This window comes from Carlito syrichta, unplaced genomic scaffold (genome assembly GCF_000164805.1).
Source record: "Carlito syrichta isolate Samal-C Ts95f unplaced genomic scaffold, Tarsius_syrichta-2.0.1 Scaffold288075, whole genome shotgun sequence".
NCBI classification, from domain to species: domain Eukaryota; kingdom Metazoa; phylum Chordata; class Mammalia; order Primates; family Tarsiidae; genus Carlito; species Carlito syrichta.
In genome coordinates, this window is record NW_007232171.1 from 68,814 (window position 1) to 82,979 (window position 14,166).

The window sequence follows — 14,166 nt, forward strand, 5'->3', positions numbered from 1 at the left end:
CTCCTGCCTAGACAAGACGGCGACATACTGACTCAAACAAAATGCATTTGTTCTCTAACAATTTAACTTGTACAGCTCTTATAAACAAGGCCCATAGGTGTATGAAGCCTACCGACTTAATCAGTAACTTATGTCGTTAACCTTGTATAAGCAAGTATGCTTGAGATGTACCAGTGTTGGATTGTGTACTGAATTTATTTTTTCCAACAGCAAAGCCTTTCTTTATGCAGCCTAAGTACAAAGTCTATTGAATTCTGGGATTCATTGTCTGTACTTTAAAATAAAAATCCACTGTATTTAAATGTCCCCAAAGAGAAAATAGTATAAATGAATGCAATTTCTAAATTATCAAATGCTATAAAACTGCAATTTTCTTCCTTTCTAGGACATACAGTATTTTAACTGTTTGCTAATAAGGTGTAATGTCTAAAAGGGCAGAGACTATGTCTGTCTGGTTTACACTGTATCCCCAGGGCTGAGAAGGGTACTGCTTCAAAGTTAGAACTCTTTATTTGTTCAATGAATGAATGATGTTTTCAAGAACATATTGTTTCTTTGAGGATGAGTAAAAGTGTTATGTGATTATTGTATGAATTTCTGATATTCAAAAGCTTGTTTCAGAAGTGAAACTATTTTTGTCTTGTAGTTAAATGGCTCCCTTTCAATGTCATATAATTTAATTAGCAAATTTTTATTTATACATAATAAGGAATGGACAAATGTCATTATATCACTGTCATTTTTTTTTTTTTTTGAGAAATACCTCTAAAGTATTATCAACATTTGTGTACTTCTCACTGTAGAGCAATTGGTATAGTGCCTGGCTATTTGAAAATGATTATTTTCCCACAGTTCTTTCAGCAGATCTTCATGTCAGTCTCTACCATAGCAGGGATCAGCCCAGTTGCATCTAGACTCATGATTCTAATGTGCAGCTCTTCTTTTATTTCTAAGGTCCAAACAATAATGCGAGATATACACTTTTATCTTCTAACATATTTTGTTGTATGAGAGCAAATATATCTACAAAGTTATATAGGATATTTGTACATTTGGAGAAAACTAAGAACTTTTTTTATTTTTTAGTGCCTGCGATTGCAGGACTCTGTTGCACACAGTAGAGGAATTACCTCTAATCTTTACAATTTCTATTTAAGGGAGATAGTAACATTGCCATTAATATGAGAGGGACCCTAAAAAAACAGAATTCTCTTTTGGAGGGCAGGCCACTTGTAATACACTTGGAATTTGTTCTTCTCGATCAAATGATCAACCAAAGTTTTTACCTGGAAGTTTTGAGTAGGTTGTCATGATTTGCAGGAGAAACATCATGAGTTGCGGCAAACAGGTGACTGGTTCTTTCACTATGACCATGTACCTGCCCACACTGTGCTGAGTGTTCTGCAGTTTTTGACCCAATTCAGCATGACCCCTGTGCCCCACTTTTCCTATTTACCCAATCTTGTCCCAAGCAACTTTTTTGTTTGTTTGTTTCCCTGGATGAAAAAAGTCCTCAAAGGGAACATTTTGTCAATGTGGAAGAGGTGAAACATAAACAAAAAAGACAGAAGCACTCAAAGGCATCAAAATCAACAAGTTTCCAAAAATTGTTTTGAACAGTGGAAAAAAGCATCTCGATAGGTTCATTGCATCAAACGGAGAGTACTTTGAAGGTGACTGAAGTTTAAACATTTAAGAATAAATACACTTTTAAAATAAATAAATTCTGGGGTTTTTTTTGAGGGGCATTGTCCCTCATATACCTATTTCCCATATGAATAGACTAAGGCTCAGAGTCGCTCTAAGAGATCCACAGCTGGTGAGTCACAGATCCATGTTTTTAGTTCAGGTCTGTCTGAATCCAAAGCACAAGGTTTATGTATCAAGCAATTTTGGAGAAAACCTCAACTTTTGAGTTATTATTTTGGTGAGTTAAGACTTCTCAGTAAATATTGATGTGTAAACTGAAGACACGAATCAGAAGAGCCACAATAAAATGTAGAAATCTTACAAACATAAAAAATGGAGTGCCCCTGTTTTTATTTGGAATAAAAAAAAGAATGCTGTTGATACACTTGCCATTTATTATAGTCTGCACATAATCCAGAATTACTTGAAAGATTATTCAAGTGCTTATGTTTGGGGTTTCACATGTATGTTAAGAATATCTAGCAAGGTGTCTTCTGGCAAAGCACCCTGGTTTGTGTGCTATTCTAAGGCCCAGGCTTCCAGATACTCAAGCATGCTTAGTGGGATGGGGGAAGAATGCAAATTAGTGTTTCCTTTTATCTTATTGTCAGGTGTGAACTGCTGAGATGAATATAGTGGCACGTGTGGTCTTCTCTCTGAGAAATGTTCGTTTTCATAAATTGTTGGATATTTTCACTTAACTAAGTCAAGCAAAACCGAACAAAAATTTTTAAAAATCACTTGACTACATCTTTAGAAAATGTTTGTTATGTAATACATTTTGACCATTTTTAAAGTCATTCCCCACGTGTGCAGATGTTCAGATGAGGATTATCGCATCAGCATTTCCTTCTAAAGGAGGGTTGGGTATGATTCTTGACTCCATTGTTACCAGATTGCACACTGGCATGCACCTACTGAAGGCTTCTACTTTGCATGCTTTATTGAGCTTCAAATATAAATTTAGAAAATCATTTTAGACATGGCTGTCAGGCCGGGGTTTTTTTTTTTTTTTCCTTTTCACATCTTCTCAGCAGAACAATAAAGGCAATACTAGAAACTCCTGAATGAGTAAAAAGTTGCTTCTCCCTCAGACTGTAGGTGTGGAGGAGGAAAGGAGGCTTCTTCTCCTGGACTATCTGTCTTTTGCTCTTTGCCATTTGCAGCAGATGTTTTTGCCCATGCCAGTATTTGGCTGTTGCTTTCTCAGGTGTTTCTGCCTCTGTGGATTGATGGGGCCAATAAGTAAATGTGTGACTTGCAGTGTCTGTACCTTAAGGTTAACTATTATGACTTCTGTCTGAAGGTTCAGGAATGACTTTTATTTTTCACCCAACACACTTCTTTAGTTGTCTGCTATATGAAGGGCACTCTTGGGTGAGCTAATGATCTCTAAAACAAGATCCCTGCTCTCTGGCCCTCTCAAATCTTCTTGGGTGGGACAATGCTACTTCTATATAAAAGAAAGAATATCTGAAGTGTATCAGATAACTTTTATTTCTGTTCAAAGGTGGAATTAAGAGAGTAGGGGAGATCATGATGAGCCATGGTGGTTAGGGATTGTTCCAGAGATTACTTATTCTGAAGCTTGAAATTACCATTTTGTTAGAGATAGCGGTGTATCCACATTAAGAACGGACTTTTCCAGTTTCCCTTTCATTACAGCTGACCATAAGAAACTGATCTGGTAAATGAGACATAAGTAGAAGTCTGTTAAAAATGTATGATTAACAAACAGCACATTTCTTCTTGTTGCTTTCTCTTTTCCTCCTTTATTTTTCCTGGAATGTGAAAGTGATAGATGGAGCTGTTGCAGCTATTTTGCCATGTGAGGAAAAGGCATTTTAAAAGACCTCTTAAAAAATTTGGCCCTAACTTTTTCTAGCCTCTGAATCAATGTTGACCTATATCAGCTTTGTTGGATTTACTGTTTACTTAGGTAGTCTTTTAATTACAACTGAAAGCAATGTTTGCTTCAAATATGTTTACAAACGTTTGCTATATTGTCAAGTAGGTAGTTGTCAAAAGTTGATTTATATTTCAAATAATCTTTATCACTATTTTCTAACTAGATGCTCACTTCCTACAGTAGCCTAACATGAGCCAATCTCTCACGCTGGGAGGAAGATTGAGTTATAAACAAACATGAATGAATTGCATTTCTCTTCTCATTTAGACTCTATGTTTTTCCATTTTACTTCCTAATAAACTCGAAGATTCAGCACTTATTTCTGTTCACATCCACCAGATTCAGCACTTATTTCTGTTCAAATCCACCAGAATGCACGTGATACGCTTTGTAAAAATCCCCTTCCCTTCCCTAGCTGTTTGTGTTAATTACTCTGGCAAATTTTTTTATCCACCTACCTATGTTTTCCTCAGCATTATACTATTTTGCTTTTTAAAGCCTGAAGACAAGCACAAACTTAGCTGGGTAAGAAGAGGAAACTATTTATATTATTAGATAAAGGCTTATAAGAGACAACCAGCTGAAAAGAATTTCTAAATTGTGGTCTGTCTTGTAGCTTAAGGGTCCCTGAAAGTTTTTGAGGGCCTTTTTGTGGGCAATAGGCAAAGTCATGAGTGGGTTCTATGAACAGAGGGATCACCAGGGTCAGGACATCTGGCCAGGCTCAAGTATGAACCAGGTCCTTTATATCTGGTAGAAATATGGTCAGAGGAAGTATACAATTCTATGGTTTTTGTTTCTTAACTCAGAAACTGGTCAACAATTTTTTGTCTCCGAGAGCTCCTATTTATTTGGATATTGGCCTTCCTGAATTGTTCCAATTTTCTCAACTTTTTCTCTTTGATCTACTTTTGAGAAATTTCCTCACATTTATTTTCCAGATCTTCTATTGAATGTTTCTATGTCTATTCCCATGTTTTTATGTTTGAAGAAACATTTTGTTCAATTAGGAGGGTGTTGCAATAATTGCAGGCAATAGTCGGGAATGTCTGGGAAAAGGGTGGCGGCGGGAGGGGGTGGTGAGGTGAAGTCTTGTTCTGGATGTGTTTGGCAATGTGGGGCCAACAGGATTCAGATGTGGAAGGTGAAGAAAAGAAAAGAGGTAAGGATGGCTCATTTGAACACTGACAGATGGCGTCTCCATCATGGAAGACAGGGAAGAATGTGGGTGGAGCGGGCTTCACTGTTACACATCCAGGATGCTCGGAAGGCTGCTGGTTCTATCAGTCAGGAGTTCAGGAAGGAGGTTGGAAGCTGGAGATAAAAGTGTGGGAACGTTTCAAACCCACTCTGAGACTGGGTGGCACCACCAAGGCAGTGAGTGTAGATGGACATGAGAAGAGGTACCAGACTGAGCCTTGACATACTCTAAAAATAAGAGGTTAGGGAAAGAAGGTGCCAGCAAGAGAGACTGGGGAACGGGGAACATTGCAAGTGGGAGGAAGAGGGAGAGAGAGTGGTATCCTGAAAGCCATGTTAAGCACGTGTATCAGAAGGAAGGAATTTGTCACTGGGTCAGATGTTGCCAGGGATTGAGAAACGTGCATTTAGATTTCACAAGATCTAAATCAACTGTGACTCAGTAATCAGAGCAAAGGCTTGGTGGGAGGGATTAGGAGTGATGGACAGAGAGGAATGTGGGGACGGCAAGTATTGACAACACTTTGGGGAATTCTTCCCACCTTTTTTTTAACTCCTGTATTTTTTGGTCTCTAACATCCCTTGTGGAGACTTCCTGTAGATGATTTGATCTTTAGCTGTCTGTTCTTTCTTCAAAGTCTAGAAGGCCATGAGAAGCCCTGAGTTCTCACGTAGGGCTTTTTGACTTTGAGTTCAGTATAGCATTTTCTGTGTTTTGGTCTTTTTCATGGGGCAGTGAAATACTCTGGAGACTTCCAGTTTTTTGCCTGGGGAGTAAAGGCTGGTCTGGCAGTGTTCTGGACCCTAAGCTGGAAAAGAAGGCTGACAAGAGGTGGGGTGGGGGAGTGACTTTTGTATTCATCATGCAGTATTGCCCATAGTCCTTGTGTATTCGACATAGTACCCAAAGACTTTGTTTTAATTTTTCAACCTGGCAGAGTTGAGAAGGGCGTTTTGGGAATAGGGATGTAACTTACTGACTTGTAACATTCAGCTAGTATGCCTTGATTCTGGTATTCCTCAATTTGCCCTCATTTGGACAGGTACCTGCTGCCAGTTCCTTGACCTTTGGGGTTGGTTCTCAATTTTCTCACTGACTATGGATTATCATTTTAAGATCTACTAAATCAGGTACACCTAGCTTCCATATTTTGTTGTTATTGTCTTTCCTTCTTTTCCCCCAATTCTTATGGGTTTATCTTTTTTAAAAAAATCTCTTCACTATAGTTTTAGTGGAATTTCAGGAGAGAAAAAAATTAGATGCATGTATTTCCTCGGCCATCTTAACCAGAGATGCTTTCCGTCAATATATACATCTCATAGTTCATATCCAATGAGACAATCTGAATGTTAGGTGATGGTGTTAAGATTTAGACCATCTATTTTTCATTCACTTTCAAACTCTGTATCACTTTGACTACCTTTTTCATGTGATGATTTCATCCTTTATGTCTCCCTTAATTTGTACAAGCTCTACCTTGCACTTAACATTGTAGTGTAATTAATTGTTAATGTGTTTTTCCACTTCACTATGTTGTGAGCTCTTCTAGATGGGGTTGTGGAGAGGTGTATATATCTCTAAAGCCCCAAAGTATTTTATAGGACATTAACAAAATAGATAGCAAATATTGTCAGATATATAGCAACGACTTTTCCCCAAAAGGTGAAAATTTCTATTTCACCGAAACATACTAAGAAATAGAAATTAACTTTACATGCGTCTGTCTTTTTCCTAATTTTAAAGTCTAAGTGATGGGCTACTTTTAGTTCTTTAAAGAGATCACTTAGAAAATGTTGGTTCCCAGTAGCTAGGGTTAAGATGGCAAACCTAAAACTGTTTTAAATGTTTCTGATATCTGTTACTTAAGATGAGTTTCTGATCAAACAGAGGTCTTTTCTTCTTGGAAATTTGCAAAGCTAACTTCATCTCAGCTTTTCCTGTGACTTCTGAATTCCCAATAGGTTAAAGATGGTTTCTCTAAGCTCTTGTACTCTTTTTTCTCTGTCAGTGAGAAGAGGCCACGAACCATAAATATGGGCTGATTTGTACTCATTTTGTGTTTAAGCTTCAGCTGACTCTGCTTCTCTTACTATGTACCTTAACCAAAATGAGTGTTGACGGTTTCCCTGTAGGCACATGTTTAGTCTCTCTTGTTACTGTCTGAACAACTGAAACTGTCGTTTTTCTTTTTGATGAGGATGTTTACATCCTAGTTTGTCTAAAACCTCTGAATCAAAATACTGATTTGGAGAGCCATTAATAAAATATTTTCCCTACAGGAATGTAAAAGGACTATAAGAATAATTGCCACCACCAACCTTTTCTGAGTGTGTGTTTCATGCGTAGTGCTGCATTTTCCTTTTACTATTTAATCTCCTGCAAAACCCCTGTAAGTTAGGTACTCTTCTTATTAGGTCCATTTTGCAGATGAAGAAATTTAGGTTATGCAGATAAGTCAGGGGATTCAGTTAGCTTCAGAGCCTTCTGTGTCCCATTGCTTTCAGTGCTGTCAGATGACAACGTGACATGCCATGTTATCTTTGTGCTCAGTGTTCTAGAACTATGATGTCAGCTAGAGTAAAGTTAGGTATTTACAAAAGAATAATCAGAGTGATCTGAAAGGATGGTCAATTTGTTCAGTAAAATTAAAGGTAGGGTCAATTTTAAGGAATTACTGACCTTAACCTATTTCAGTCTTTCAGCATTCAAGAAAGTTGTTTTTCCAAGCCTCTTATGTGCTGGATTCTTCTAGATATAGTGAAGAATATAACACTGAGTGAAGCATGACATCTAGTTGTGGAGGGAAGGATCTGTCCATATTATCTTGTAATTCTCTGTACATCTATATGTAATTTCATATAATATCCACCTAAAGAAGTTAGATGGTTTAGCTGATTTGCTAGGTTATTCCCATACCAGAAGTCAGCCTTTCTGACTAGTGCATTTCTTCTTTGCATTGAATCATGATGCTTCCCTGTGTTCTTTGTCACCTTAGAGCTTAATAGGAAAGTAAAAACGTTTATATTTATATAATTCATACAGGCTGTAGAGCAATAGAGAACTTGGTACTTGAAGCCTAAGGAACACGTAGCCACTGGTTAGCTATGTGGTGTGATGGAAAGCTTCTTAGTTGATCCCCACCTCCTGGTGTTTATGCCCTTGTATAATCCTCTCCCTTTGTGTGTGGAATAGACCTCATGACTCATACTGAATAGAATATAATAGAGGTGATGGGATGTAGCTCCCAAGATTAGGCTACATAGGGAGAGGGACTGTGTCTTGTATGCCCTTTGTCTCTCTGAGGGAAGCCAGTCATCTTGATGTGAGCTACCCTATGGAGAAGCCCATCTGGCAAGAAACTTTCCTTATTTCCAGCTAGCAGTCAGTGTGCTGCTGAGACCCTCAGCCCAAGGAACTGAATCCTGCCAACAACCAGCGAGTGAGGTTGGATTGAGTCTTTTCAGAGACCTTGAAGCAAAGGCACCCAGCTAATCTGTACCTGGATTCCTGCCCCATAGAATCTGTGCGATAATACATGTGTGCTATATAAGCCCCTAAGCTTTAGAGTAACTTGCTATGCAGAAATAGATAACCAACATACCTGATAATAAACATTGTAAAGTAGTCTATTCTTGGGGGACTCTACTACCAGTTTAGCAGATCACACAGGAAAGATTAAGGCAGGAGACCACAGTGGCTGGGGTAAGTGTTCAGGGCTGATGGAAGAAAGGAGCATCGAGTACAGCCCTGAGAGACTGCTCTAGTCCTGTCCCATCCAACAGATCTCTGATTTTTAAAAAAACCCACAAACATGGTAATGTTGTTCCATGGCTTAAAATGTTGCATTCAGCAGGAGTAATCATGTAATCTTGAATTATACAAGTAGTCCAGGTGTAGTGGCTCACACCTGTAATCCCAAAACTTGGGAGACTGAGGCAGGAGGATCACTTGAGGCCAGAAGTTTGACACCAGCCTTGGCAACAGAGCAAGACCTCGTCTCTACAAAAAAGCATTGTCTTAATTTGCTGTACATGGTGGTGTGTACCTGTAGTCCCAGCTACTTGGGAGGTTTCAGGCAGGATGGTGGCTTGAACCTAGGAGGTCAAGGCTATAGTGAGTTGTGATTGTGTCACTGAACTCCAGCCTGGGCAACAGAGCAAGACTCTGTCTCTAAAAAAAAAAAAAAAAAAAGTGTCACAAATAAAGTGAACTTAATCAAGTTACTCTAATAATGTTTTGTGAAGTGTATTGTTTTAAATGAGTTTCTTTTCAGGCAAGATTTCAAAATATGGTCCTTTCCCTTTCTGTGTAGTTCTTTGAAAGCATAGAGACAGGATTCTTTTTATCATGTAGACATTCGGACAGATATTTTACTTTGCTCTCTAGCTTGTGGGTGATTCAACATTTGTAGTAAGTTAGATTAAGAAGTGTGTCCTACATTTCTGGTGCTGAAGAAGGCAGCTATGAAAAACACGTTAATAGTAGAGACAAAGTGTCCAGGGACAGACATCTGGTTGTATGCAATGTCATGTGTCTAACATAAGACTGTTTCCAATGCTGGGTCTTTAGTGTTTGGTTGTTTTGAATTGCTTTTTTGGTAAATTTTTAACGTAATGCATTTATAAATCAAAAATTTAAAATCAGAAGGAAGCAGATTTATTTTTTATTTGGACACTTTTTATATCTCACGTTAAATTAAGTTCACTATTTGAGTTTCAAAAATGGCCATTTCGTTCTTCATTTTGTAACAGCAATGTGCAACTAAAACAGCATTGGATCTCAGTGAGCTCCTGCCTGTGGAGTTCATGATGAGAAGAGCTATTGTGGTGTTGACTTTTGATTATTGAAAGCAAATATTTAATTCTGAACTTAGTACATTCTCAGCTGAATCTTTTCTATCCAATATGTTTAAAGATAACATACATTTTAAAATTAATTACACACATTATTCTGAGGCTTCTTGAATTATCTTCTGCAATATAATTTCGTGTATTCTCCATGTGACACACATATGGTACAGGCAAAAATTATTTTCCCATTTGTAAACCTCAGAGAAGCTTAGTGTGTTGATCAAAAACACACAGCCCATTGTTATGAAAGTCTGAAAGACTACTATGTTTTTCTACTTCTCTAGTCATCAACATTTTATAAAATCGTAGACTTAGAAATAAGATTGCTATCCATTTTGGTCTGGAGTGATTATTAGCACGTGATCATTTAAAGGTTGTTTAAAGGGAGTGGTAAACATCTCCAATTGTTTTAGTCCTGGAAAGTTAGCATGTTTGACAAGTAAATGAATAATCTTTTAATGTGCAACAAAGGTTAGTGTTCATATTCAATTCATCCTTCTTTCCCTTCTACATAAAAAGAGGACAGACACTTCTTGGTTAAATTAAAAATAACATGTATATTATATAAATTGAGAAAGTAATTAAAACTGCATTATAGGCCAGCAGGGGGTTGGGCGGGGTGGGAATTGTGGTAAGTCCCAGACAGAGATGGATGGTTGTTCCTGATAGTCTTAAAGCACCCTGGAAGAAATTATTGTGAGATATTTGGTCTCTAATCTGAAGTCTAATCGCATTAGCACCTAGCTGAATATTAGAGGATAAAATGATCTGAAACATTTATGGCTGAATAGCCTTTTAAATTTTAGATTTATTTGTATGCTGAAATCGAGTCTTCTGCTTAATAGATTAAATGCTAAATAAACAAGGAAGAGTATAATGAACAACACCCAATGACTCTGTGTCAGCCTATGTGTTTCATTCTAATAGTTCATCGTTTGAGTAGAGGTTCCATCCCTCAATAGATGCAGTTGGAATTTTTCTTTTTGATACACGAGGAAGCTAAAACACAAGTAGGAAAAAAAAGAAACTTGTTTAACTTTGGGTTTGATAGAAAGGCTTATTTGAGTCAGAAGGCTCTTGAGAGTTGAACTTTTGTGAAAAGTTGGCATGAGGAAATAACATTAACCAACCACATGCCAGACCTTTTTACTTATTATTGTCTTTGGGTCCCACAAAAACCCCATACTGAAACTTTGCTAATATTTTCCATGATTTCTTCACCCCTGCCCCATAAAGGAACTAAAACTTATTAAGTAATTTACTCGAAGTAATGCAGCAGCAGATAAAAATTTAGGTTTAAACCCAGTTTAGTTTGATCCCATGTTGTATGTTCATTCCACATCAGGAAACCACTTCTCATAAAAACAGTATTCCCTTTGGAGGAACTATCCCCTTGATATAATTTCAATACTTAGGTGTTTTCCTGCCAAACGAGGCTGAAATTCTGAAGCTGAAACAGAGAAATTTCTAAGGAGATTATTTTCTTTCATCTTTTTTTACCTTAAATATATGCATTTCCTTGGCATGATCATAACTATAAATCTGATAGGGGTGGTTTCTACAGACTGTCAGGGAGAGGTAGTTCAGCACACTCCCACCTAAGTACTTGCAATCTGAAATGATTAGTACTCAGGTAACTATTAACCCTTCTAGTAAACTACCTTAATCCCTGATGTGTAAGAAACACTTTACATTTGTTGAATATATAAGGGGATGCCTTGTCTTATTTTCTTGATTTTATAATTTCATCAGTTGAAATGCACCATCTACCTAGGCATAGATTTTAAGGGAGGGAGCAATGGAAGACACTATTTAACATCTAGTAACTTTGGTTTTAATCTAAGTCCTGAGTTTTGAAATGTGAATGTATCCTGTTTAAATTGAAGGATACAGTACTTCAGTAATCTTATTCTTTCCCAAATCACATATTTTACTTTTATTTGCTATCTAGAACAACTTTCACTGCGCACATTCACTAGTCAGCATCTAATCTTCCTTTCTTTTCCACTATATTCAAATGACTATAGCACGCCCTCCAAACTGCTGATTTCCATTTGAATTGTGTTAACATCTCTCAAGGCAAGTAGGGGAAAATTGTCTAAAGAAACAGTCATAGTGTTGCTTTCCAGTGAGATTTTCTGTAGATGAGTGAAAAATGAGGTTTCATGGATTAGGAACTTTTGGGAACTTGTTTAGGAGCATTTGACATTCATTAAGATATTCTTAGGTCCATAACATTACATGAGGTAGAAAGATTAGAAACCTCAGGATAGCCACAAGTAAAGTGTTATGTGGGAAAAACTTGTAGGAATAATAGTAGACTTTAAAATGGGCTGGAGTCAAAGGGCAATTGTTCACTTTATGAGTTTTGACTTGAGTATGAGTGATTTTATTATGCTTCTTTGCCTTGTTCTGAGGGTGAAATCATACACTAAGTTGACTTTTAGCATTTCCTTTATAGTTTTCCCATCAATCTCTCACTATGTCACCAGTGGAATGTAGAGAATTGCTGGATTATTAGCTAGCTAATGAATTCCACAATCAGAAACTTTGGATTTACTGTAAGATTTTCTTGAAGGGCTAGACTCTGCATTAACCTAAAAGGGGTAATTCTGGACATAAATTTACTATTTCGACTTGGGTTTTATGCATTTTGTTACATATTATTACCACAGCAAAAATTGATAATCTCTTTTAATTAATTTTTGAAATATGGCCCACGTTGGACTATGCTTTGACTACTTTTAAACATTGAGCAGTTTGTGATATGTTTAAGTTATATGGCCTAATGGGTAAGATTTGTTTGAGAATCTTAAACTCTTAAATTGTATTTGAGACGTAAGTTTTTTTGGAAATTGAGATAGTGGATTATTACTTGGGGGGAAGTGTCATGTTCTACTTGGTATGATATTTGTTGGTGAATCTGGGCTCTGTTCCCAGCTACACAGAGAAAGGCTAAATTACCTTGGTTAGATTTCTCATCCATCCTATACTTTCACTTCCCACTTGTCTGTCTTAATTCTTTTTTGGGACTTTGCCAGAGTCATTTAGAAAATGTCTCATGTATACTTTAAACTCTGAGAGAAGAGATGTAGTAAAATACCTCAGTCATCAAAATAAATATACATGATTTGTGATTATCCACTTTGGGATTTGGTCCGGGAAATTTTTACCCCACAAGAGCTTCACTGGCTGCTTGGCACAAATCTGATTAGGACAAACTCACCTTGTTTCTAGCTAATATGTAGGTGGAAAATGCAGACTGATTTTTATTAATCTGTACCTAAATACAGTACTATATTTCCTAGGCAAACAAATATGTAAAGAACATGTTCCTGATTTTTAATTATTTATTCCACTTCTTCCTTTTATCATCATGGATCCTTTGTATTTTAAGGATGGATTATTAAGATTGGATCTGTGCTAATCTTAAAATCAATATCACGAAATTAGCCCTTGATTTTAACACTTTAAAGAATTATAACAGGAAATACAGCTGTACTCTCTCATTTTTATTTCTTCAAATGATCCATAAATGACTGCATTTTTCCTTTCTGCACTAAGTTCATCAGCTTAATGATAAGATTTAACCTTTTTCAAATGTTTTAGACAAATTGGCAGATATGAGCATTTATTGGTATAAAACTAAGGATGTAGTGACAGGAGTCGTTTGCTTATTTTTCTGGTATTAAGCAGATTTTTCAAATTTATGTGGTTGGTCCCGTGAAAGACAAACTCACAGGTTTTCTCCGACCTTTGCCTGGGCCATATTCACAGGATTTAGTATTTGTGGAGAAAGTGAAAGCTTTAACACTTGACACCTGGTACATTGAAATTGCTAGGGCCTTCTTTGTAGTAGGGCAAGTGGAGACATTGATGCCAGGGCTCCTATTCCGTCTACCTGCTGGGTCATGAACCTGTTGCCTGAGATGGCCAAACATCTTTTCACAGCTGGCTCATAGCAATTTATATTCTTTGTTTTGTCTTTTTTCCCCACAGCTGTTGTGAACTTGGACAATTCTGTGGTTGACCTGGAGACCCTTCAAGCTCTCTATGAGAATGTGAGTAATAGAAGGAAATTTATGTGTGAGTATAACATACATACACAGTACATGTCTATGCACACATGTAGGCTTGTTGCTTTGATGTCCTCTAAGGAAATTTGATCTGGGTGCAGTGAATTTATCTAAATAAGGGTTTATTACAATACTTTCTAGGTACATATTAAACACATGTGTGCTCTCATGTTTTAAAGATTGTAACTTAAATTATACTGGATGTGAAATCACCCATGTTTTCTTTTTTTGAGTGATAGTCAATACTTAGTGGGGCTATTTTGAGTCTAGCATTTTTCTATGCATGTCATACACACACACACACACACACACACACACACACACACACACACACACACTGAAATATTTAATTGACAAACATTGAATTTATTTAAGGTGTACAGTGTGCCAATTTGATATACGTATACAAAGGGGGATCCAAAAAACTTGGAATTGGTTTAT

General features: G+C 37.0%; 1 protein-coding gene across 1 annotated transcript in view; it reads left to right on the plus strand.

Moving 5' to 3' along the window:
• The window catches only part of LOC103255377 (formin-2-like), a gene marked incomplete at its 3' end in the record, with an annotated part of 160,241 nt that overhangs the window by 23,486 nt on the left and 122,589 nt on the right, over positions 1-14,166 (plus strand). The window contains exon 2 of the mRNA XM_008053331.1: positions 13,649-13,710. Within this exon, the coding sequence (XP_008051522.1) occupies positions 13,649-13,710 (62 nt within the window). The remainder of the gene's footprint in view (positions 1-13,648; positions 13,711-14,166) is intronic.